Source organism: Salmo salar, chromosome 19, assembly GCF_965601325.2.
Source record: "Salmo salar chromosome 19, fSalSal1, whole genome shotgun sequence".
In the NCBI taxonomy this organism is placed as follows: Eukaryota; Metazoa; Chordata; class Actinopteri; order Salmoniformes; family Salmonidae; genus Salmo; species Salmo salar.
The window spans coordinates 15,383,140-15,408,031 of NC_138309.1; the positions used below are offsets into that span (position 1 = coordinate 15,383,140).

Genomic DNA, 24,892 nt, shown 5'->3' on the forward strand with positions numbered 1-24,892 from the left:
TGAGTTGACAATGACCTTCAGTTCACTTCTCTCCCACACATCCCCAGCCTAACCCCTCAGAGGAACAACTCAACACCTTCAACAGCCCCTAAACAGGCTCCCTCCTAGCACCAGCCTGGTTGGCCCAGTAGGTATTGCAGCACGTCAGTCTCCTACTCCCAGCATTGGTACGTTGGCAGTCTTTACCCACCGGTCTAAAGTACACTCACATCTCCTCAGACGGCGGAGACATTTCTCATTAATGCTTTCTTTGTCTCCTTATTTCATTAAAATGACATTATACACGTGTGCCATTATATAGTATAGGCAAATTACGAACAGGAACCTTGCATGACATGCACATAATTCATATGTATTGGGGAGTAACTGAAACACGTCCACAGACATATTTATAGATGCCAAGCACAGTTGATGCATGGCAAAGATGCATAGATGAAGTAAGATCCACTGGATTGATAGATACTGGTGAATAACTATGATATCCTTCATTTCAATTTACGGAGAAACTGTGGTGGTTAGTCATCAATGTACACAATAGGACTTTCCTCTCAGTAAACATGATGATATTTAAGTGGGTTTTGTTAGTAAATAACTGTTTGTGTTTGGTCTCAATCATTTGTGAGGATGCCAAAGTGGGCTATTATTGTTCACACTTCTGGCAAATTGAGAGGAGGAGAAGAGAGGAGCAGGCTCATTTCACACCTAATGTGAAACGATTAGGCCGATGATTTTGGTGGAGTTCAATTATGATGATGATGGTGATGATGTTCTTTCAGAGAACATGTGATGCTAATAGAGTCGTGATTAAACAGCCTTACGTATTCTGCAGGTGAAAATCACAGCGTTAATAACCCGCAGAGCCAGCTCAGTTAATTTGCTGTGACATTCTCCCATATCCCGTCTCCTCGTTTTCCCACATAAATGTGTAGAGATGAGTTACATCTCTGAGTAAAACTGAGAAGTTCAAGGCTACATCATTGTGTTTATTGTGTTCAGTGTTTCCTAAGGGTACAGGAAATGAAATGAAGAGGAAATATTTTCAAGATGGAGCTGAAGTTGTTAGGAATGAATTTAGATTCACAATCGCTCCAATTAACAGAAAATAAACTGTATAAACAGTATAACCCTGACAGAAAAACCACACGAATTCACGCGAAAATATTTGTTTTCGGGGACACTTCACGTGACATTTCACATATGAAAACATATTTTTGGAACACTTCACATGTGAATTCATGTGTTTTTGGAACACTTCACATGTGGCAGAAATGAGTCATTATGATACACACAGTGCTTTTAACATACAGTGTTTCATCCTACATATTTGACGTACGTTTATTCATACAGTAATTATTATTCAATGCGTCCTCACCTGGGCTTTGAACTCACAACCTCTTGGTTCACGGCATTCTGATATTTCTGCCAATGGCTGGTTTCACCTGTATTCCTACACCTTAGACTTCTAAGTAAATATCAGCTTGGTTAAAAATACACTCAAGAAAAACTATTGCGATTCAGGAGTATCATTGAAACAGAATAATATGCCTGCCAACATTAAACTATACAGAGAACGGTGACATTTCTGAAATAGGTCAAGGAAATCAATGATGAGAGAATAGTCAGATGAAGTGCTAACTAAAATAGCAGTGCAGATGGCACTCTTTAGCTATGTGCAGAGATGTATTATAGGTAACGGATGTGTAGAGGAATGCTACAGACTGCAGAACAGCAGAAAGATCAGCACACCTTGAATCCAGAGGTTGTGTGTTCAAATTCAGATGAACAGCATACTACTCACTTTAAAACTCAATACCATTTCATTACTTATAATGTTTTGGGACCATCTGAGGCCATCACGTGAGGTCCTGACGACTGGTAAACAAATGTCTTGAGAACATCTTACAAAAATGCTAACATGGTCCTTGCCCTTATGGAAAAACAACATGAATTTCACGTGATCATGTGTTTCACATGTGAATTTAATTTAATTTAATTAATTTAATTTTAATTAAATGTGAACTAATGGGATCTTATGTGAAGTTAATGTGACAACATGTAAAGCAACATGAAACTAAATATGTGAGGGAGGTACACCCTTCTCATATGGAACAGCAATCTGCACTGCTCGGTCATGTCGTGAACAAGGCAGCATGGTGCATCATTCAGAAACATACAACGTCTCTTTTCCATAAAATATATGTTAGAAATTTCAAACTAGTTTTCGTTGAGAAGGAAGATAAAGCGTATTTATCAAAAGCAATCACTTTTGCATGTAAAAACACAGAATTCGACTCGATACTCCATGTGCTTAACCTACGTCACTTTTGTTTTGAGCCGACTTCGCCGTTGGCTTTGAACGGGGAACCTGGCTGACCTGGCTCTTACTGTGATCTTAGCTGTGCTTTTGAATGTGTGCTAATGGATATGCATCTGTGTATGGTGTGTTTTTAGAGTCAACTTTTATGTGATGTGTATGTTTTTAATGATTTTATGGAACCCAAGACTCCCTGGAAAACAATGCAATTGTTTCTGAGTGGAAAATAAATATAAATAAATACAAATTGAGAAAAACATTTCCAGGGAGGCAGCCTGGTTCCAAAATCAATCACTTTTCACCCGGTGCCAACTCCTCCCACCGACAAACCCGTGCCAGATAATCGAATCGCCTCAATATCTCATGTGAAGTGTTCCAAAAACACGTTTGCGGATAATTTCACATGTGAAATTTCACAAGTGTGACGTTTTCTAAACACACATGGTTTCACATGATTCCCAAAATACATTTGAACATGTGAAACGTCACGTGAAATGTTCCAAAAACATGTTTTCACATGATTGTACATGTGAAATGTCACGTGTAGTTTCATGGTGTAACATGTTGACATTTTACATCCCCATGTTGTCACATTTATTTAACATGAGATCATGTTCTCACATGTGCTCACACAAGATCACATGTGTTAACATGCAGAAATCATGTGATTTTTTTTCTGTAAGGGAACAATTCTCCATAATAATACAATCCTACCTCCACAAGCAGGTAAGTGAAGAATTTCCTCTTATCTCTTGGCTCCCATCTTTCTGCGACTGCAGGCATGTTTCCGTACACCAAAATGTGGCATTAACTGTAAAATTGTATACAAAGGGACACTAATTAGAGTTCCATTCGAAAACTGTATGTATGGTGCCTAAAGTTTTATTTACAACTACTACAGCCAACCACTAGATGGAGCCTGTAAACAATCTTTGACACGTTATCACTACCATCATAGAAAACAAAAGGTTTTCCTCCTTTAGAAACCTTGGGCCGTATTCATAAAAACAACTAAGAATAGAAGTCCCGTATTAATTATGATTCAAAAAGTTACAACTTATCCTAGATCAGCACTCCTACTCTGAGACACTTTAAGATTGCAGGCCAAGTACAGGTCATCTCGCTTATTTTCTCACAGATTTCAATTTTTTTTTCAATGTACTCATTCTAAATGTTTGGCATGAGTTTATATGATGTTATATTGATTCTCTATATGAGCTTTTGACAGGATTACACATTATTCTGGTCCTTAGCAGGCTATACATTGCTATCATATTCATTACCACAAGGGGGCATTGGGGAGATAGCTGAAAAGTGTCTGTCATATACAGGGACATGTTTATGATGTACAACATATTTCAGTGAATAACCTTGTGTTCAACTTCTCATGAGAGAAAGAGAGAGAGAGAGAGAAATGTATTTGTTTGGTTTAGTAGCTCAAAGAAACACTGTCTAGAAGAAACACTGTCTTGAAACACTGTCTACACAATCAGGCTACAATTGTTACAGGTATAAAGCACCTTCATATGAGTGATGTGAATTGAATTAACAAATGTTAAATTAAACTTAACAACATAACACTGACCATTTTCAACCAATTAAGGATGGATTTAAGTCCAACAAACTTAGAGTGAATCACTGTGCTTTGCCTCTGGGGCATTACATTTTTAACCTTGGCCCTGTGCTTGAGTGTGCAGCATGCATCTCGATACCCTCTGTGATGTTATGCATATTAACCGAGCAGACAAACACGGTACATCTAAAAGCAGAAACCTGATTCTAATTCCACAGCAGATGAGAAGGAATACATACTCCAGTAACTACCAGCTCAGAATGAGATGGGGGATCATTGTGATTCAGTCTATTCCAGGACCCTTCCATAACTATGCTATTCTTAACAACTGTCTCCTCATTGTTTAAACATTTTCTGCTTCTACTGTATGTGGTGGGCCAAACCTTGCTCTTTAAAGAGGAGGTATTGTTTACTTGTCTTTTATGTCAGAAGGCAAAAGCTAAGTACATCAGACCAGATCATACTAGAAGAGATCAGACCAGACCAGGGCCTGGTTTCCCAAAATAAACCGGGCCCTGACCAGCCCAGAAACAATGTGTGAGCAGATAGTTTTGTTTTGCACTGCACTGCTAATGCAGACAGAGTGGGTGTGTGGTGTACCCCGGTTTCAAATGCTATGTACTTTCGGAACAGTCAAGGTGGGAAAGAGTGTTCTCCTCAGACAAAACTTTTGTCTGGTTCTGAAAGGCCACTTATGCTGAAGGAAGAATTCCATTTTGAGCAATATTATTATTGTATTGTATTTGATCACTGGAGTTTTTGTCATGAGAAGCCTGGGAAAAGGGTTCAATTTGGGACACAAACTCACCTCACCAGGGAGAACTGTACGTTTTAGCCTTGAGTTATTATTGGGTTTCCATCTACCTCGAGCTTCTGTATCTCAGTTCGTGGCAGTCTTTAATCCATTTCCACGGCAACAACAGACTAATAAAGGAACGGGGACACCACAAATGCTCACAAATGCAAAAAAACAAATATGTGTAATGTAAAGCAGTTTGGACTTTTTCAGTGCCAACAAAGAGCTTTTCACCAATGACTAGATTCGAGCTAGATGACCAGACACCTTGGCCATTGTCCATCTAGGGGTGAGTAGTCTGGAGTTTCTTCAAGTGCAGTCACAAAAACCATCAAGCACTATGATGAAACTGGCTCTCATGAGGACAGCCACAGGAAAGGAAGACATAGAGTTACCTCTGCTGCAGAGGATAAGTTCATTAGAGTTACTGTGTGAATCAGGCATTCATAGTCGAATTGCTGCAAAGAAACCACTACTAAAGGACACCAATAAGAAGAAAAGACTTGCTTGAGCCAAGAAACACGAGCAATGGACATTAGACCGGTGGAAATCTGTCCTTTGGTCTGATGAGTCCAAATTTGAGATTTGTGGTCCCAACCACTGTGTCTTTGTGAGATGCAGAGTACGTGAACGGATGATCTCTGCATGTGTGGTTCCCACCGTTAAGCATGGAAGAGGTGGTGTGATGGTGTGGGGGTGCTTTGCTGGTGACACTGTCTGTGATTAATTTTGAATTCAGGGCACACTTAACGAGCATGGCTACCACAGCATTCTGCATTGATACGCCATCCCATCTGGTTTGCGCTTAGTGGGACTATCATTTGTTTTTCAACAGGACAATGACCCAACACACCTCCAAGCTGTGTAAGGGCTATTTGACCAAGAAGGAGAGTGATGGAGTGCTGCATCAGATGACCTGATCCCCACAATCATCTGACCTCAATCCAACTGAGATGGTTTGAGATGAGTTGGACCACAGAGGGAAGGAAAAGCATCCAACAAGTGCTCAGCATATGTGGCAACTCCTTCAAGACATTTGGAAAAGCATTCCAGGTGAAGCTGGTTGAGAGAATGCCAAGAGTGTGCAAAGCTATCATCAAGGCAATCGGTAGCTACTTTGAAGAATCTAAAATATAAAATATATTTTGATTTATTTGACTCTTTTTTGGTTACTACATGATTCCATATTTGTTATTGCATAGTGTTGATGTTTTCACTATTATTCTACAATGTAGAAAATTGTAAAAATAAAGAAAAAACCTTGAATGAGTAGGTGTGTCCAAACTTTTCAATGGTACTGTATATACTGTTTATAGTATTCACACCTCTTAACTTTTTTGTGTTACAACCTGAATAAAAAATGGATTAGATTTTTTGGTCACTGGCCTACACATAATACCCCGTAATGTTCAAGTGGAATTATGTTTTTCTTATTTAAGTTTTTTTTAAATGAATTATACATGAAAAACGTAAATGTCTTGAGTCAATAAGTATTCAACACCTTTGTTATGTCAATCCTAAATAAGTTCAGGAGTAAACATGTGCTTAACAAGTCGCATAACAAGTTGCATGGACTCACTCTGTGTGCAATAATGGTGTTGAACATGATTTTTTAATGACTATCTAATTTCTGTACCTCACACATACAATTATCTGTAAGGCCCCTCAGTCGAGCAGTGAATTTCAAACACAGATTCAACCACAAAGACCAGGGAGGTTTTCCAATGCCTCACAAAGAAGGGCACCTAATGGTAGACGAGTAAAAAGAAAAGCTGATATTTGAACATGGTCACTACAAAGATACAGGTGTCCTTCCTAACTCAGATGCCGGAGAGGAAGGAACCCGCTCAGGGATTTCACCATGAGTCTAATGGTGACTTTAAAACAGTTACAGTGTTTAATGGCTGTGATAGGAGAAAATGGAGGATGGATCAACTACATTGTAGTTATTCCAAAATAATAACCTAATTCAGAGGGGTTGGGTTAAATGCGGAAGACACATTTCAGTTGAATACATTCAGCTGGACAACTGACTAGGTATCCCCCTTTCCCTTTCCCTAATTGACAGAGTGAAAAGAAGGAAGCCTGTACAGAATAAAAATATTCCAAAACTTGCATCCTGTTTACAAGGCACTAAAGTAATACTGTGAAAAAATAGGCAAATCCAATACAACACATTACTAAGTACCACTCTCCATATTTTTAAGAATAGTGGTGGCTGCATCATGTTTTATGGGTATGCTTGTAGTTGTTAAGTATTGGGAGTTTTTCAGGATAAAAAAGAAACGGAATAGAGCAAAACCGAGGCAAAATCCTAGAGGAAAACCTGGTTCAGTCTGCTTTTTACCAGACACTGGGAGATGAATTCGCCTTTCAGCAGGACAATAACCTAAACACAAGGCCAAATCTACACTGGAGTTGCTTACCAAGAAAACAGTGAATGTTCCTGGGTGGCTGAGTCACAGTTTTGACTTAAATCTACTTGAAAATCTAGGGCAAGACCTGAAAATGGTTGTCTACCAATGATCAACAACCAATTTGAGCTTGAAGATTTCTTTTAAGAATAATGGGCAAATGTAGCACAATCCAGGTGTGGAAAGCTCTTAGAGACTTACCAGAAAGACTCACAGCTGTAATCACTGCCAAAGGTGCTTCTGCAAAGTATTGACTCAGGGGTGTGAATACTTAACATAAATGAAATATTTCTGTATTTAATTTTCGATAAAAGTACCAATATTTCAAAAAGTTTGTCTTCACTTTGTCATTATTTGTCATTATTATTTGTCATTTGCCACCATGGCCAATTTATTGCCTTTACCTCCCTTATCTCACCTCATTTGCTCACATTGTATATAGACTTATTTTTCTACTGTATTATTGACTGTATGTTTGTTTTATTCCATGTGTAACTCTGTGTTGTTATATGTGTCAAAGTGCTTTGCTTTATCTTGGCCAGGTCGCAGTTGTAAATGAGAACTTGTTCTCAACTTGCCTACCTGGTTAAAGGTGAAATAAATAAAATAAATAAATGATTGGTTATTGTGTTTAGGCTGTAACACAACAACATGTGGAATAAGTCGAGGGGTATGAATACTGTTTTGATGTCACAAATGTATCATTTGTAGATTTATTTCTTTAAAATGTAGTTATTTGTTACATTTGACTGTGTAAAACCTAGCAGTAGTACTTATTTATCTGAGAGTTTGCCGATTATATAGCATTTAGCAAAAACATGATTATTTGATTATCTGTATTGAAACCCTCAACTGATACATTTTAAACAAATACATGTCTGTCGTTGAACTACCCTATGCCATGATTAGATTGTGGGGGGGAAAAACCACCAATCGCTTTAATAATTTATTTCAACAATGACAGCTAATTTACTAACATTTTGGAAAATTGATATACAGTGATTTGGAACGAAACTCCTCAAATGTAACCACTCTAAAATTCATAGACAGAGCTATAGATGCAAGGACTGGCCATCCATGATATCAAAATTATAGTTTTAATCATTTTTTAAGGTTATATATTGGTTTGCAAACATTGGAGTAAAACAAGCTTATATATTGCGTTCTGATGGGGTATGACAGTTGAACTAAGCTCATGCCATATGTAAGTTATATTCTTCAATAATCAATCGGTACATATTTAATTTAAGTCCAAAAATGGATGTAGCAACAGCTGATTACCCATTTAAGGGTATATTCAAATACGTCTATAAACTGCTACAGATGAATTGCATCATCAATGTTTTACTCTGCACTGTACAGTGTAGGTTGAAGATTGTATCAGGGATCCATGGGTACAGTAGCCTAGCCTACAACACAATAATGATCAGAGCACCTGAAACTGTAGCAAGACAGATCGTAATAACACTATATACACTATTGAGCCTCATTTCAAAATGGCAATACTCTGAAACTCTACCGATATGAATGTTTTGACGTTTTCTTAGCTTTCCTCCTCGATGCATACCACCACACGTCCTTACAAAGCATGGAGCCATAGGCTATCATACGTGGTGCATTGCTGTATTTTCTCATTCTCTGCACGAACGGTAGCCTAACAAAATGCAGAGCAGTTACGACTGAACATCTACCCTGCGACAATTGCGACAGTCTCTGCAGTGCTGACGGGATAACGGGAAAAAGTCCTACCTTGGACTGCTCAAGGAGTTTTAGCGACTCAACAGCTTCAGAAGTCTGAACGTGATAAATAAACAACCAGACGTGATTCATATGTTTGTATCTCTACGGACCTTTCCTTCTTGGATGTACATTTAGTGTTCTACGAATTTCCGAGGTCCCTTCTGGTGAAAATAACTGATTAATTTCAATACTTTCAGTGTCTCCGGTATGTTGTCAATTACCTTGGTGGATACAGCTGATGCGCTAGTGCGCATGCGCAACTCTGGTCAGTCTTTTTGCTGTAATGTCATGGAAGTGAAGGCTAGTTTACACCACTGTTGCTATCGTCCCATCCCCCAACACCTCTAACTCTTTCTCCTAGTAAAAGGTGTCCTACAGTGGCAAAAAAAAAAAGTATGTGAATCCTTTGGAAATACCTGGATTTCTGCATAAATTGGTCATAAAATTTGATCTGATCTTCATCTAAGACACAACCATAGACAAACACACTGTGCTTATACTAATAACACACGAGTTATTGTATTTTTCTTGTCTATATTGGATACATCATTTAAACTTTCACAGTATAGGTTGGAAAAAGTATGTGAACCCCTAGGCTAATGACTTCTCCAAAAGCTAATTGGAGTCAGGAGTCAGCTAACCCTGAGTCAAATCAATGAGACGAGATTGGAGATGTTAGTTAGAGCTGCCCTGCACTATAAAAAAAACTATTCACAAGAAGCCTGATGTGAACCATGCCTTGAATGAAATAGATCTCAAAAGACCTAAGATTAAGAATTGTTGACTTGCATAAAGCTGAAAATGGTTACTTAAGTATCTCTAAAAGCCTTGATGTTCATCAGACCATGGTAAGACAAATTGTAAATAAATGGAGAAAGTTCAGCACTGTTGCTACTCTCCCTAGGTGTGGCCGTCCCGCAAAGATGACTGCAAGAGCACAGCGCAGAATGCTCAATGAGGTTAAGAAGAATCCTAGAGTGTCAGCTAAAGACTTACAGAAATTTCTGGAACATGCTAACATCTCTGTTGACGAGTATACGATATGTAAAAAACTAGACGCGAATGGTGTTCATGGGAAGACTCCATGGAAGAAGCCACTGCTGTCCAAAAAAAACATTACTGCACATCTGAGGTTTGCAAAAGAGCACATGGATGTTCCACAGCGCTACTGGCAAAATATTCTGTGGACAGATGAAACTAAAGTTGAGTTGCTTGGAAGGAACACACAACACTATGTGTGGTGAAAAAAAAAGAGTGTCTTGTTTTCTAAATGTAGGCATATTTTTACAGATTTGGATCATTCTTATCTTCTGACCGTGGGCCCAATTAATAGATATTTGAAAAATGAAAAAAGTAATCAGAGGATGTGAAAAGGGTCTGAAGATTGTTGAAAAGAGGAAGATTTAGTTAATTAATTATGATTGTCCTCTCCTCCCTGAGGAGAGAACAATCATTAATGGGAGTCCATTAATTACACCCACTCTGTATCAATGCCAGTAATAGATAGTCTCATTAAAGATATAGGCTATCAAGTTTTTACACCATTTGTGCTGCACAATATTGCTACACTTGAACCACAGTCACATCAAGCAGCCATCTATCTAGCCATGATCAATAGGCAGGGCCAGCTCCAGGCATAAGCAACATAAGTGATTGCTTAGGGCCCCAGGCCGTTAGGGGGCAATAAACCCAATTTTTATCTTTTGGAACTCAGTCGGGGTCTCAACTTACTGTTGAGAGTTAGAATAGTGGAATTCAGTAGGTACAAGTTAGAAATTTGGTTGGGCTTCAGCTATTATTTGTTTCTTGTTATGTTAGTCACTAACCATGTTTCCATCCACAGTTTTTATGCGAGTAAAGTCATTCCGTATGAATAAACAAAGATGATTGCTGTGATGGAATCAGGAAGTTTCGGTACAATTGTATAAATACCGACAAATAATTTGTCCGTTCGACATGGCGGGATTTTTTTCTGTCCGTAAAATTCATTATTTGAGAAAAAGCGGTGTAAACAACTTTATGTGCAAATATTGATATAATAACCATCATATCGAAGTAAACTTGGAGTCACACGATAATATGGTGTGTGGTCCTCCCACTACGACTCAGGGAACCATTCAGTTTATTAGGCTACCGATGAGAAAACTTATGGTAAACTTCACAGGGGGGTGAAAGTGCACGGTGATCTTGATGCTCCTTTCCAATAAATATTGAGGGTCTGATTCTGGTGACATGATGATCGATGCTTGACTGCCATTTGACAAATAAAAAATATTCTCACTCTTATCCATAATAATCTCATTGTGTAAACTAGCCTATCTGCACTATATCTGTGAGCTGTTGGCTAGAGAGCACGTGCCAAGACCAGAGTAGGCACATTTGCTATTTTATGCAAGTTTTTGTGACAAAACTATAAGTATAGTTGAAAAGGCGATGAAAACCATATTATAGTCACATGGAAATCTAGCGCCAATTGGATGGAAACCTAGTTAGTGACAATCACTCAATTAGCCATGTTGGTTATTTTTTTTTTAGATTGATAAGTTAGTCTAGCAAGCTATCTAAATGTATAGTTATCATGGCCAAATACCAACCAGGCACGCAGGGCACGTGCCCAGTGGCCCTGAACTCCAGCAGGGCTCCATTGATTGTGTTAGTCACTCTCACTCTCACATATCATGGCATAGACATAGCAACATATGCAGAATTGCTGGAAGTTAGCTGTAAAACTGCAAGAAATGTGTCTGCCCCATTGCAAAAAAAAATGTTATTACATGGAATTTGCTATAAAATTGCTAAATGTCTCTCCGCCCTATGGCATAATGTAAAGAATTGCAGAAAATTCACTTTAAAACGTAGTTTATTCTCTCTGAATTTAAAATGGGGGGCAACCAAATCTCGCTTAGGACCCCCAAAAGGCTAGCAATGGCCCTGTTGATAGGTATTGCTAGAAGACATTTGCAGTAGAAATTGATTTATTCAGGTTGTCATTTGGAAGCTACTGGACACATAAGCCTAATAAACAGACAGGCCGAAATCTACTGTATACTGTGACTGTTTTACTGCTGAGCTAATTAAAATGCTGTCAGTTCATGTTTATGAATGCATGCGTTCCGGAGTGCGCCTGCGCCTTTCCCCAAAGCGCCAGAGTGTAAAACAGGAGAGCACTGCTGATGTCATAGCAGCTTTCCAAGGACTTTACTCGGTGACTGCTCGTGCGGCCCAAGTGTATGCCAAGTCTTTATCAAGAGATGCAAATTATGTGCTTTTGATATTAGCAACGAGGATACTTTCTCAAAATCAGGTTAGGAGATTCTGTGTCTTTTTAAGAGAGTCTTGTGAGGTGCATGCCGACTGTGGTTGCAACCCGCACTCTTCATCCACGGTATACTTCGGAATGAAACGAGGGGCAGTCGTGCGCGTATGATATTGGCACCCAGGTGTGACAGCAGTATTGGACATTTGACCATCTTACAGCAGGTTACCGCTATTATTTCATCATTTTATCGAGTACCGGGGGACCAATCATGTCTTCAAGAGAAAGACAAAAAGGAAATATGACGAAAGACAGCGTCAGCTTGCTTCCTTGCTTCTATTTCGTTGAGGTAGGTTGATTCTCTCTTTTTGAAGACTGTCTGGGCTGACTCGGAGAATAAGAGGATAGTTACATTAATCATGACTATGAAAACATGATAAAAAAAAATACACATAATTTCATCCGAAAAAAAAACAAAAAAACAAGAATATTGGATGAATAGGATGGCTGCAACGAAATATCAAAAAACAAGAAACAAATAAATAGGTAAATCAGATGAATAATGATAATAGGCTATTGCAGTCATGGAACAATAAATGCCAGCAGTTCAATTTCAAATTATGTACATGATTTGTATGAATTACATATATTGATTGGTATAGATGTTTGGTTTCAGTACACATGATCGAACACATGTTGTTGATGTTCTCTGGATGCAAGCACCAAACGATTCACTATGCATCAAACGATTCACTATGCACAAGATGATAAAACAGAGATATCACTCACAAGCATGCACATTTAGTGTGTGCATGTGTGTTTGTGTGCGTGTGCGCGCGCGTGTGTTTGTGTGTGCGTGCATTTATGTGTGCGTGTGTGTGTGGAAATCTGGACATCTGTGGTAGGCAGTAAGTAGCATATATGACTCTTATCAGACACTGAACATTCAGGACTCAGAAGTCAGCTCTGCTCTATTTAACCGATTCATGTTTCCTATGAAGAGTGGCTGCCAAATACCATATATTGCTGTAGAGCTAGGATTTTTTAACACAGTCTTTCATCGCAGTTCAGCCAGTTCAGCATCCCTTCTCCACACCAATGGGACATGCACACTTCCTGTGATGTGTCTGGATATTTAAACTACACAACCTACATCACCATGTCAGGGACAGCAAGTAGGCCTTGGACAAGTAACCCTTGTCCGAGCCAGAACGGCCCATAGTCCGTTTTAAGGGAGTAGTTATTTTGTGGAGTGTCTTGTATCTTAACCATGGCTTCACTTTTAAAGAACCTTGCTTATTGATTCTATTAAGATTCTGAGTTATAGTGGCCTTGTAGAGTTTGTCTTGCCTGAGGCTTGTGTCTCTAGTGGAACCAATTTGAGCACACAGTGTAGTGAAAACCCGTTTTAGATTAAACAGGGGAAAACTTTATGTTCAAAGGATGGATCAAACACATGGAGTGTACTGTACTGCACTGTTATGCACTGTACTGCGCTGTTCTGCACTGTTCTGCGCTGTACTGCACTGTACTGCACTGTTCTGTTTTGTACTGTACTGCACTGTACTGCACTGTTCTGCACTGTACTGTATTGCAATGTTCTGTTTTGTACTGCACTGTTATGTTTTGTACTGTATGTACTGTAGTAAAAATCTGTCATCTTTTGGAACCTGTTCTCTGACTGGAAAGCCAGTTTAGTTCTCCCCTTTGGTCTAGCAGGAAACAAGGGCATCACCCCATACAGTGCAGAATGGAGCCAGTGGGGCTTATGCTGGGGAATACATAGCTCTTGAAATATAGAGCATAAGCAGAGCATTAGGCATACCTAGGCAACATGTAGATGTTGCAATGCATACACAGAGGGAGTTGCAAAGAAGTGTCATATTTGTTCATTCTCTTATTCATTTGTTCATCCGTTTGTTAATTCATCAATTCATAAGATCTTATTTTTGGTATATGCCCCTCTCACCTTAAAGCGCATGTGGAAAACCATCCCACTGCTCCTGACAGCTACCTTTACAGCACTACTGGAGAAGGAGAAACCACATGGCTGCACCACTACACACTTCTCAACTGCAGGCAATATTGACCACATCATGTCTCTGATCCACTGGCTTTTTCCAATGTCCACACGAACATACACACCATACCACTCAGCATGAAGTCATGGATTGGATATACATTATGAGTGCTATGCTTATTTGTTTTTTTTGGAACAGAACACTTGTTTCCTCTCAACTGGTTCCTATGGTTTGATTATTATTTTATAATGACAGTCTTATAGGGCTGTAATGACATGCGTATAGGGCTGTAAGACTTAAATGTGTGCGTGCAAGACACCCATGCTTGGTTTAATTACAGTCTTATAGGTCTGTACGTACTGTATGTGTACAGTAAGACACTCTTCAAACCTCCATCATCCTCAGAAGGACACCTTCGCTGCCTTGTGAGATGATACCTTTAGTCAGTGCTGCAACACAGGGTTTGGAACCGGTTCAGGGAACAGAACCAAAAAATTGAAAATAGCGGAATTCTTGAAGGAACAGAATCAGAACCAGGAATGGACATGATCTATATTGTTCCGGAACAGAACCGTTATTTTAAAAGCATGGGAACCAGTTAACAATGTTATTTTATTTTCCAGGAATTTTTTTCAGTGCTCAAAAAATGCAACAAAGCGCCTATGAAGAACCCTCACCCAGTCACTCAGAAAATGATTCCTGTGTCAGCCTGCCAACTGAAAATATTTTTTTCCAGTGTGTGTGTGCGTGTGTGTGCTGCGTCTCCCCCTCCAAAGCATAGGCTACTGTAGCCTACTGAAGTTACAAGCGTGATTCAGAAATTAGGGAGAGATTTTTCATTTCAGAAGAATGGATACACTTTTTCAATGCTAGTTAAGGATACTATAGTTATCACATTGCACAATGGATTAATTAATTACAAAAAGCTAAAACGTTTTTAATTCTGGTGCCGTTCTGCACATACAAGCTTTTTAGCTAGCTAGCTGTGGTCCGACGTTAAGCCAACTCTTGGAAGTTCAAAGACATTCAAAATTCCTCCATAGAAGCAACTCCTCCATAGGTATAATTCTGTGGGCCTAATTCAGTATAATGCATGTCATAACAATATACCCAGCACTTTAAGCCAAGCCTCCTCCTCCACCCTCTCTCGCTCTTTCCCCACCCACAAAATTTGTCGCATCTCGCTCCCTACACTTGTCTGTCCATCACACATGTAAACAACTATAGCTTGCCTGGTGTAGAGCTGCTCTAGCCACACTGATTGGTGAAGTAATTTAATGTCAAGCTAAATGTACAAAAAAATAATTGATTTCAGAGGTTTAAAAGGAACGATATAAATCGGTACTCTTTTTAGTTCGAACCGGTTCAGAACTATATTTTTCAGGTCGGAACAGTGGAACAATAAAATAAATGGTTCTGTTCAGAATGAAATGATTGAAAAATAATTTTGGTTCCAACCCCTGCTGTTACATGCTATAAATAGCCCACACCGACCAACCAGTCCACTTTCCATTTCTAGCCATCCATTATTTAACTTCATCTGTCACTTCCCTGCATTTCATTTCTGTAATCACTGGATCTGAGTTAAAGCAGAGTGAGATTAGAGGTACAGTCTTGTCTGGCAGTGGCAAGATAGGGGACAGAAATAGGACTGTTTGTGTTACCAGCATATTCATGTTCATTAGACTGCATGCACCTGGGGTTTATAAATTGTAAATGTTGCAGTCTAATTATGTATGTTTTTAGAAACACTAATGTACATGAATACATCCCATGTGAGAGTTTGAGGGTTCTCCTTTAGGCCTTACTACTAAAGGTGTACTACGTTGCTGGTTTAGATTAGGGAGAGTGTCACGGCTGTCTGAAGAATGGGACCAAAACGCAGCGTGTGTATCGTTCCACATTTTATTTAAACTGTGAAACTATGCAAGACATACAAATAAACTCATAAACAAAACAACAAACCGTGACGAAGAGGTGCAACATACACTTACTCAAAATAATCTCCCACAAAACCTAGTGGGAAAAACAACAATTTAAATATGATCCCCAATTAGAGACAACGATGACCAGCTGCCTCCAATTGGAGATGATCCCCCAAAAAACCAACATAGAAATACAGAAACTAGAACCCAACATAGAAATACATAAACTAGACAAAACCCCCAACATAGAAAAAAGAAACTAGAACCAACATAGACATAAATAAACATAGAAAATAAAAGCTTTCTATGGTCAGGACGTGACAGAACCCCCCCCCCCCAAAAAAAAACAAACAAACATAGAAACTAGAACCCCACATAGAAATACATAAACTAGACAAAACCCCCAACATAGAAAAAAGAAACTAGAACCAACATAGACATAAATAAACTAGACAAAACCCCCTGTCACGCCCTGACCTACTCTACCATAGAAAATAACGTGACAGGACGTGACAGAGAGGCTCCTAATCCAGGACCAGATCTTTTACTTCTGAAGATCTGAGTCTGCAAATTCTTGCCGTATCTCACAGGAATTTGGGACTTCAGTCATTTTTCTCATGCTAAAACCAGATTAGCCACATAGTGAAATGCAAACAGATGATATTTCCAAGGTCATTAAGCAAAAAACAAACAACCAAAACAGCAATAGCCACTACAATGTAAAAACATGATTTTGTCATGAATTCAGTAGCATTAGCTTGATTTTGCGCATCCACGACTAACTGGTAACGTCATTAAAGCTTGCTAGCATACTAGTCATGCTAGCGACGCTAGTCAGCAACGCTAGATAGCATATGCTTCTACACCAGGGACCCCCTCCCAGGCAAACCGGCAACCCAAAGTATGTTAGCAAGCTTGTCTCATCATCAGGTGAATGATAATGGAAAGGAGAAGTAATCATCATTTTAAAATGAAAATATTTGTTAGATCGTTTTTCATTATTTTGACCTCCCCAGATTATAATTGGAAGAGGAAATGTAGGCCTAAACTCTACATGATAGTCAGCTAGATCTAGTAAAATGGGAACCGATGCAAACCTGGGAACCAATGCAAAGATTCTGGCTAATGTAGCTAGCTAGATGATTAGCTAGATGATAAAGCTTGTGAAATTGTAAATTGGTAAATTTATATTACACACTTTTCTTACAACCTACTTACAGTTGATGTCGGAAGTGTACATACACCTTAGCCAAATACATTTAAACTCAGTTTTTCACAATTCCTGACATTTAATCCTAGCAAAAAATTCCCTGTCTTAGGTCAGTTAGGATCACCACTTGATTTTAAGAATGTAAAATGTCAGAATAATAGTAGAGAGAATTATTTATTTCAGTTTTATTTCTTTCATCACATTCCCAGTGGGTCAGAGGTTTGCATACACTCAATTAGTATTTGGTAGCATTGCCTTTGAATTGTTTAACTTGGGTCAAACATGTTGGGTACCCTTGCACAAGCTTCCCACAGTAAGTTGGGGGAATTTTTGCCCATTCCTCCTGACAGAGCTGGTGTAACTGAGTCAGGTTTGTAGGCCTCCTTGCTCACACACGCTTTTTCAGTTCTGCCCACACATTTTCTATAGGACTGAGGTCAGGGCTTTGTGATGGCCTCTCCAATACCTTGACTTTGTTGTCCTTAAGCCATTTTGCCACAACTTTGTAAGTATGCTTGGGGTCATTGTCCATTTGGAAGACCCATTTGCCACCAAGCTTTAACTTCCTGACTGATGTCTTGAGATGTTGCTTCAATATATCCACATAATTTTCCTGCCTCATGATGCCATCTATTTTGTGAAGTGCACCAGTCCCTCCTGCAGTAAAGCACCCCCACAACATGATGCTGCCACCCCTGTGCTTCACGGTTGGGATGGTGTTCTTCAGCTTGCAAGCGTCCAGACCGTCATTTGGCTTTTTTATGGCGGTTTTGGAGCAGTGGCTTCTTCCTTGCTGAGCGGCCTTTCAAGTTATGTCGATATAGGACTCGTTTTACTGTGGATATAGATACTTTTGTATCTGTTTCCTCCAGCATCTTCACACGGTCCTTTGCTGTTGTTCTGGGATTGATTTGCACTTTTCGCACCAAAGTACCTTCATCTCTAGGAGACAGAACGCGTCTCCTTCCTGAGCGGTATGATGGCTGTGTGGGCCCATGGTGTTTGTACTTGCGTACTATTGTTTGTACAGATGAACGTGGTACCTTCAGGCGTTTGGAAATTGCTCCCAAGGATGAACCAGACTTGTGGAGGTCTACAATTTTTTCTCTGAGGTCTTGGCTGATTTCTTTTGATTTTCCCATGATGTCAAGCAAAGAGGCACTGAGTTTGAAGGTAGGCCTTGAAATACATCCACAGGTACACCTCTAATTGACAAAAATTATGTCAATTAGCCTATCAGAAGCTTTTAAAGCCATGACATCATTTTCTGGAATTTTCCAAGCTGTTTAAATGCACAGTCAACTTAGTGTATGTAAACTTCTGACCTACTGAAATTGTGATACAGTGAATGATAAGTGAAGTAACCTGTCTGTAAACAATTGTTGGAAAAAATACTTGTGTCATGCACAAAGTAGATGTCCTAAACAACTTGCCAAAACGATAGTTTGTTAACAAGACATTTGTGGAGTGGTTGAAAAATGAGTTTTAATGACTCCAACCTAAGTGTATGTGAACTTCCGACTTCAACTGTATGTCCTCTGTGTAAATTTCCTTATGGGCCCTGGTCAAAAGTAGTGTACGTTATAGGGAATACAGTGCCTTCCGGGATGCACCCTAGTACAGTAAATATCAGCCTGGCAATGGATAGAGATGAATTGAAGTGAGCTTCTGCCTGCTGACAAATTCTACGTAGTTTATCTTCTAGAGAGAAAGGTGGCACAGTACCACTGACCTATATTTATCCTAGCTGAACTTGGCAGTGTGTGTGTGTGTGTGTGTGTGTGTGTGTGTGTGTGTGTGTGTGTGTGTGTGTGTGTGTGTGTGTGTGTGTGTGTGTGTGTGTGTGTGAGCGTGTGTGAGCATGTTTGTGTACCTGTGTGAGCATGTGTGTGTGTGTGCGTGTGTGTGCATGCGTGAATGAATGTGTGTTTGGCCAGGGTTGACTATGCTGAGATCATCATACCTCCAGTTCCCTTATTCAAACTCATGTTTTCCAATTAAAATGGTTGAAAGATTTCCTTCCCTATCAATGTTTTGTAATGGGCTAACAAGCTCAGTCATTACATATCCCTAACATAAATATTTAAAGATTGCTGGTCGAGTGAAAAATGCTGTCTGGACAGTTTTTGATGTATGGAAGGCACTGCAGATGTGATATACAGTGCCTTCGGAAAGTATTCAGACCCCTTGACTTTTTTCCACATTTTGTTACGATACAGCCTTATTCTAAACTGGATTAAATAAAACCATTTCCTCAGCAATCTACACACAATAACTCATAATGACAAAGCAAAAACAGGTTTTTAGAAATGTTTGCATATTTATTAAAAATAAAAAACAGACATACCTTATTTACATAAGTATTCAGACCCTTTGCTTTGAGACTCAAAATAGAGCTCAGGTGCATCCTGTTTCCATTGATCATCCTTGAGATGTTCTGCAACTTGATTGGAGTCCACCTGTGGTAAATTCAATTGGTTGGACATGATTTGGAAAGGCACACACTGGTCTGTATAAGGTCCCACAGTTGACCAAAAACCAAGCCATGGGGTCGAAGGAATTGTCCGTAGCGCTCTGAGACAGGATTGTGTCGAGGTACAGATCTGGGGAAGGGTACCAAAACATTTATGCAGCATTGAATGTCCCCAAGAACACTGTGGCCTCCATCATTCCTAAATGGAAGAACCTCCAAGACTCTTCCTACTGCTTGGTTGCCCGGCCAAACTGAGCAATTGGGGAGAAGGGCCTTACTCGGGGAGGTGACCAAGAACCCGATGGTCTCTCTGATAGAGCTCTAGAGTTCCTCTATGGAGATGGGAGAACCTTTCAGAAGGACAACCATCTCTGCAGCACTCCACCAATTAGGCCTTTATGGTAGAGTGACTTCTCAGTAAAAGTCACATGACAGCCCCCTTGGAGTTTGCTAAAAGGCACCTAAAGACACTCAGACCATGAGAAACAGGATTATCTGATCTGATGAAACCAAGATTGAACTCTTTGCCTGAATGCCAAACGTCACGTCTGGAGGAAACCTGGCATCATCCCTACGGTAAAGCATGGTGGTGGCAGAATCATGCTGAGGGGACGTTTTTCAGCGACAGGGACTATGACTAGTCAGGATCGAGGCAAAGATGAACGGAGCAAAGTACAGAGAGATCCTTGATGAAAACCTGCTCAAGAGCACTCAGGACCTCAGACTGGGGTGAAGGTTCACCTTCCAACAGGACAACGACCCTAATCACACAGCCAAGACAACGCAGGAGTGGCTTCAGGACAAGTCTCTGAATGTCCTTCAGTGGCGCAGCCAAAGCCCAGACTTGAACCCGATCGAGCATCTCTGGAGAGACCTGAAAATAGCTGTGCAGCAATGCTCCCCATCCAACCTGACAGAGCTTGAGAGGATCTGCAGAGAAGAATGGGAGAAACTCCCCAAATACAGGTGTGCCAAGCTTGTAGCGTCATACACAAGAAGACTCGAGTCTGTAATTGCTGCCAAAGGTGCTTCAGCAAAGTACTGAGTAAAGGGGCTGAATATTTATGTTAATTTGTATTTCAGTTTTTTATTTATAATAAATTAGCAAAAATCATTGTTATATTGTACTGTGTGTAGATTGATGAGGGAAAAAAACTATAAAAAAAGGTAAAGGGGTCTGAATACTTTCCGAAGGAATTGTATAAGAGGGCATCAATAGGTAGGTAGGTAGGTAGGTATGTAGATTGATAGAGTGGAGTCACTTTAACACTCTGGCATCAGTAAGATGTCCTTCTGTTCCTCTAGCAGTGGAGTACTCTGTCACAGCCTCCTTTTAATGCTGGCTGGCTGTTTAAGAGCTGAATGTGGAATTACTGCATCAGGATGGATGCCCAAGGCCAAACACAGACCGCATGCTGTACAGCACTGCATCCCAGAGAGCTACCAATTATACATTTAATTACACATGTATCTGGCTTCACATGTAACTTATTTACTGGACTGTAAGTCTTACAGACTTTCAATGGTACACATTGACATGTTCAGTAAGCTACAAAACATTGACATTTGCATGCTAAAATTACATCTGTTTTTTTCAGTCATTCATGTCCCACTCTGTATATTAATTGTGTTGGATCCCCAGTGTTTACCCAACATTACACTGCAGTACTACCAACCAGGCATATCAACCTAGCCTGTTCCAAGACCATCCTGACCGCTGCATTCTCATTAGCCAAGCAGAATGTAAGCTTGCAAGATCAGGATGGTTTGTACGAGGCTAATATCAATATCAAAATCTCTGTGGGTACACTATTAAATCCCAATTGGATTTATCATCATAATTTATTTGGCTTTATCAGGTGACCCCTTTTTCCTAATGAGATTTTCTCCTAGTGGGTGGCAAACCTCTTTCCTTTCTGCTTTAGGAGATGGTGTGGAATGTAATATCCTGTAAAAACAAAAACGTGACTTTCCTCTTTGGGAACCCATGCTCCCTGAGCACTTAAGACATAATTACTTGGATGAAGACAAGGGACAGAACTGAACTGTGACAGGTCGATGTGAAATCAGTTCAGTGATGATTCCTATCTTAGCCTGCAAAACAACATCACATAGAAGAGCTAGTTATTTTAATGCATGTTCTACTGGTGCCAATTTTGCTCCAGTAGTTCCTAGAACCAACTAGTCTCTGAAATCCCAGACCATTGGAACATTGTGGGAGGTAACCCATCTGTCTAATACTAGAGACTAAGAACTAACCACAATGAGTTCATTAGAGTAACCTGTTTAATTCCCTACTTTTGTATGTCTTTGACTTGTGGGAGCAATCAATTAGTTGTATTTCCAAATGATGTATTAGCTTTCTAACTAGGATTCGTTAACATGAATGGTGTGTTTTTCGCATTTTCATTGTGTTGGAAGGTGGTGGACATACCATAGTTATGATTTGACAACTTCCCCTTCATCAGGTCACTGAAACTGAGATATTGACTCAGAATACATCGTCTACAGTGGAATCAGAGTAATGAGTGAATCGAACCACACAATGATTCTGACATATCATGTTTGATGTTTTGCCTCTCTGTTTATCTGTTTGTTTGTTTGTTTACCCGTGGGCAGCTCCCCATCCTGGTGTCGTCGGTGGTGAGTCTGTACTTTCTGGAGCTGACAGACGTGTTCAAGCCGGTCCGCTCGGGGTACAGCTGCCACGACCGCAGCCTCAGCCTGCCCTACATAGAGTCCACTCATGAGATTATCCCCCTGCTCATGCTGCTCAGCCTGGCCTTCGCTGGACCTGCCATCACGGTCAGTAACACACACACACACACACAAATGAAGGCAGGCAAGTAAAGGGTACAGTGATCTGACATTCAATTTCATCTGGTGTCACTGTTGATGCCTCTTCCCCACTAGCTAAAAGACTGAGATTACCGTCTGCTAAGGATTTTGAAGATGTTGTCCGAAGTATGACTAATGATGTGTTTGAGAAGTTTGACTTGTCGAAACAAAACTCTAACTCTCATCAAAATATTTTCTCTATCCACCAGAAATCCTTGTTTACTACCAGAATCCTCCTGTATTGATCTGAGGCACTTATAAAAAGAAAAGGCACTTATCACAAATAGCATCTTCAACTACACTATACAGTGCAATCGGAAAGTATTCAGACCCCTTGACTTTTTGAACATTTTGTTACATTATTAATAAAATGTATTACATTTTTTTTTCCCTCATCGATCTACACATAGTAAGTACCCCATAATGACAAAGCAAAAACAGGTTTTTGGAAATTTTTGCAAATGTATAAAAAAATATACTGAAATATTACATTTACATAAGTATTCTGACCCTTTACTCAGTACTTTGTTGACGCACCTTTGACAGCGATTACATCCTCGATTAATTTTGGGTATGACGCTACAAGCTTGACACACCTGTATTTGGGGAGTTTCTCCCATTCCTCTCTGTAGATCCTCTCAAGCTCTGTCAGGTTGGATGGGGAGTGTTGCTGCACAGCTATTTTCAGGTCTCTCCAGAGATTTTTGATCGGGTTCAAGTCCGGGCTCTGGCTGGGCCACTCAAGGACATTCAGAGACTTGTCCCGAAGCCACTCCTGCGTTGTCTTGGCTGTGTGCTTAAGGTCGTTGTCCTGTTGGAAGGTGAACCTTCGCCCCAGTCTGACATCCTGAGTGCTCTGGAGCAGGTTTTCATCAAGGATCGCTCTATACATTGCTCCCTTCATCTTTGCCTCGATCCTGACTAGTCTCCCAGTCCCTGCTGCTGAAAAATATCCCCACATCATGATGCTGCAACCACCATGCTTTGAGGTAGGGATGGTGCCAGGTTTCCTCCAGACGTGACGCTTGGCATTCAGGCCATATAGTTCAATCTTGGTTTCATCAGACCAGAGAATCTTGTTTCTCATGGTCTGAGAGTCTTTTAGGGGTCTTTTGGCAAATTCCAAGAGGGCTGTCATGTGCCTTTTACTGAGGAGTGGCTTCCGTCTGGCAACTCTACCATAAAAGGCCTGATTGGTAGAGTGCTGCAGAGATGGTTGTCCATCTGGAAGGTTTTCCCATCTCCACAGAGAAACTCTAGAGCTCTATTAGAGAGACCATTGAGTTCTTGGTCATCTCCCTGAACAAGGCCCTTCTCCCCCAATTGCTCAGTTTGGCCGGGTGGCCAGCTCTAGGAAGATGAAGGCAACTTGAGTTGTGGACCATCAATGCTGCAGACATTTTTTGGTACCCTTTCACCGATCTGTGCCTCGACACAATCCTGTCTCGGAGCTCAACTGACAATTCCTTCAACCTCATGGCTTTTGCTCTGACATGCACTGTCAACTATGGGATCTTATATAGACCGGTGTATGTCTTTCCAACTAATGTCCAATCAATTTCAAATCAAATCAAATGTATTTATATAGCCCATATTACATCAGCTGATATCTCAAAGTGCTGTACAGAAACCCAGCCTAAAACCCCAAACAGCAAGCAATGCAGGTGTAGAAGCACGGTGGCTAGGAAAAATTCCTAGAAAGGCCAAAACCTAGGAAGAAACCTAGAGAGGAACCAGGCTATGAGGGGTGGCCAGTCCTCTTCTGGCTGTGCCGGGTGGACATTATAACCGAACATGGCCAAGATGTTCAAATGTTCATAAATGATAATAATCCCAGTTGTCGATAGTGCAACAAGTCAGCACCTCAAGAGTAAATGTCAGTTGGCTTTTCATAGCCGATCATTGAGAGTATCTCTACCGCTCCTGCTGTCTCTAGAGAGTAGAAAACAGCAGGTCTGGGACAGGTAGCACGTCCGGTGAACAGGTCAGAGTTCCATAGCCGCAGGCAGAACAGTTGAAACTGGAGCAGCAGCACGGCCAGGTGGACTGGGGACAGCAAGGAGTCATCATGTCAGGTAGTCCTGAGGCATGGTCTAGGGCTCAGGTCCTCCGAGAGAGAGAGAGAGAGAGAAAGAAAGAAAGAAAGAAAGAAAGAAAGAAAGAAAGAAAGAAAGAAAGAAAGAAAGAAAGAAAGAAAGAAAGAAAGAAAGAAAGAAAGAAAGAAAGAAAGAAAGAAATACTCCAGATATAACCTGTTGGGGCTACAGGTTAGCAATGAACCCCGAGCCGGGATTGCTAACAAGGCTGGAAATTCAAAACATCAAAAATCTAA

At 40.2% G+C, this 24,892-nt stretch overlaps 2 protein-coding genes across 3 annotated transcripts in view; one reads left to right on the forward strand and one right to left on the reverse strand.

Annotated features, from left to right (window-relative positions):
- plppr5b (phospholipid phosphatase related 5b) overlaps positions 1-9,086 on the reverse strand; it is a 118,258-nt gene extending 109,172 nt beyond the window's left edge. For both annotated transcript variants that reach the window (XM_045702120.2, XM_014157383.3), the window contains exons 1-2: positions 8,847-9,086; positions 3,029-3,125 (exon numbers count right to left, since the gene is read on the reverse strand). In XM_045702120.2, coding sequence (XP_045558076.1) covers positions 3,029-3,097 — 69 coding nt within the window. In that variant the 5' untranslated portion in view covers positions 3,098-3,125; positions 8,847-9,086. The remainder of the gene's footprint in view (positions 1-3,028; positions 3,126-8,846) is intronic.
- A 2,927-nt stretch (positions 9,087-12,013) lies between these two features.
- Positions 12,014-24,892, forward strand: part of plppr4b (phospholipid phosphatase related 4b) — a 42,605-nt gene continuing 29,726 nt past the window's right edge. Inside the window, exons 1-2 of the mRNA XM_014157389.3 lie at positions 12,014-12,442; positions 22,342-22,527. Coding sequence (XP_014012864.1) covers positions 12,365-12,442; positions 22,342-22,527 — 264 coding nt within the window. The 5' untranslated portion in view covers positions 12,014-12,364. The remainder of the gene's footprint in view (positions 12,443-22,341; positions 22,528-24,892) is intronic.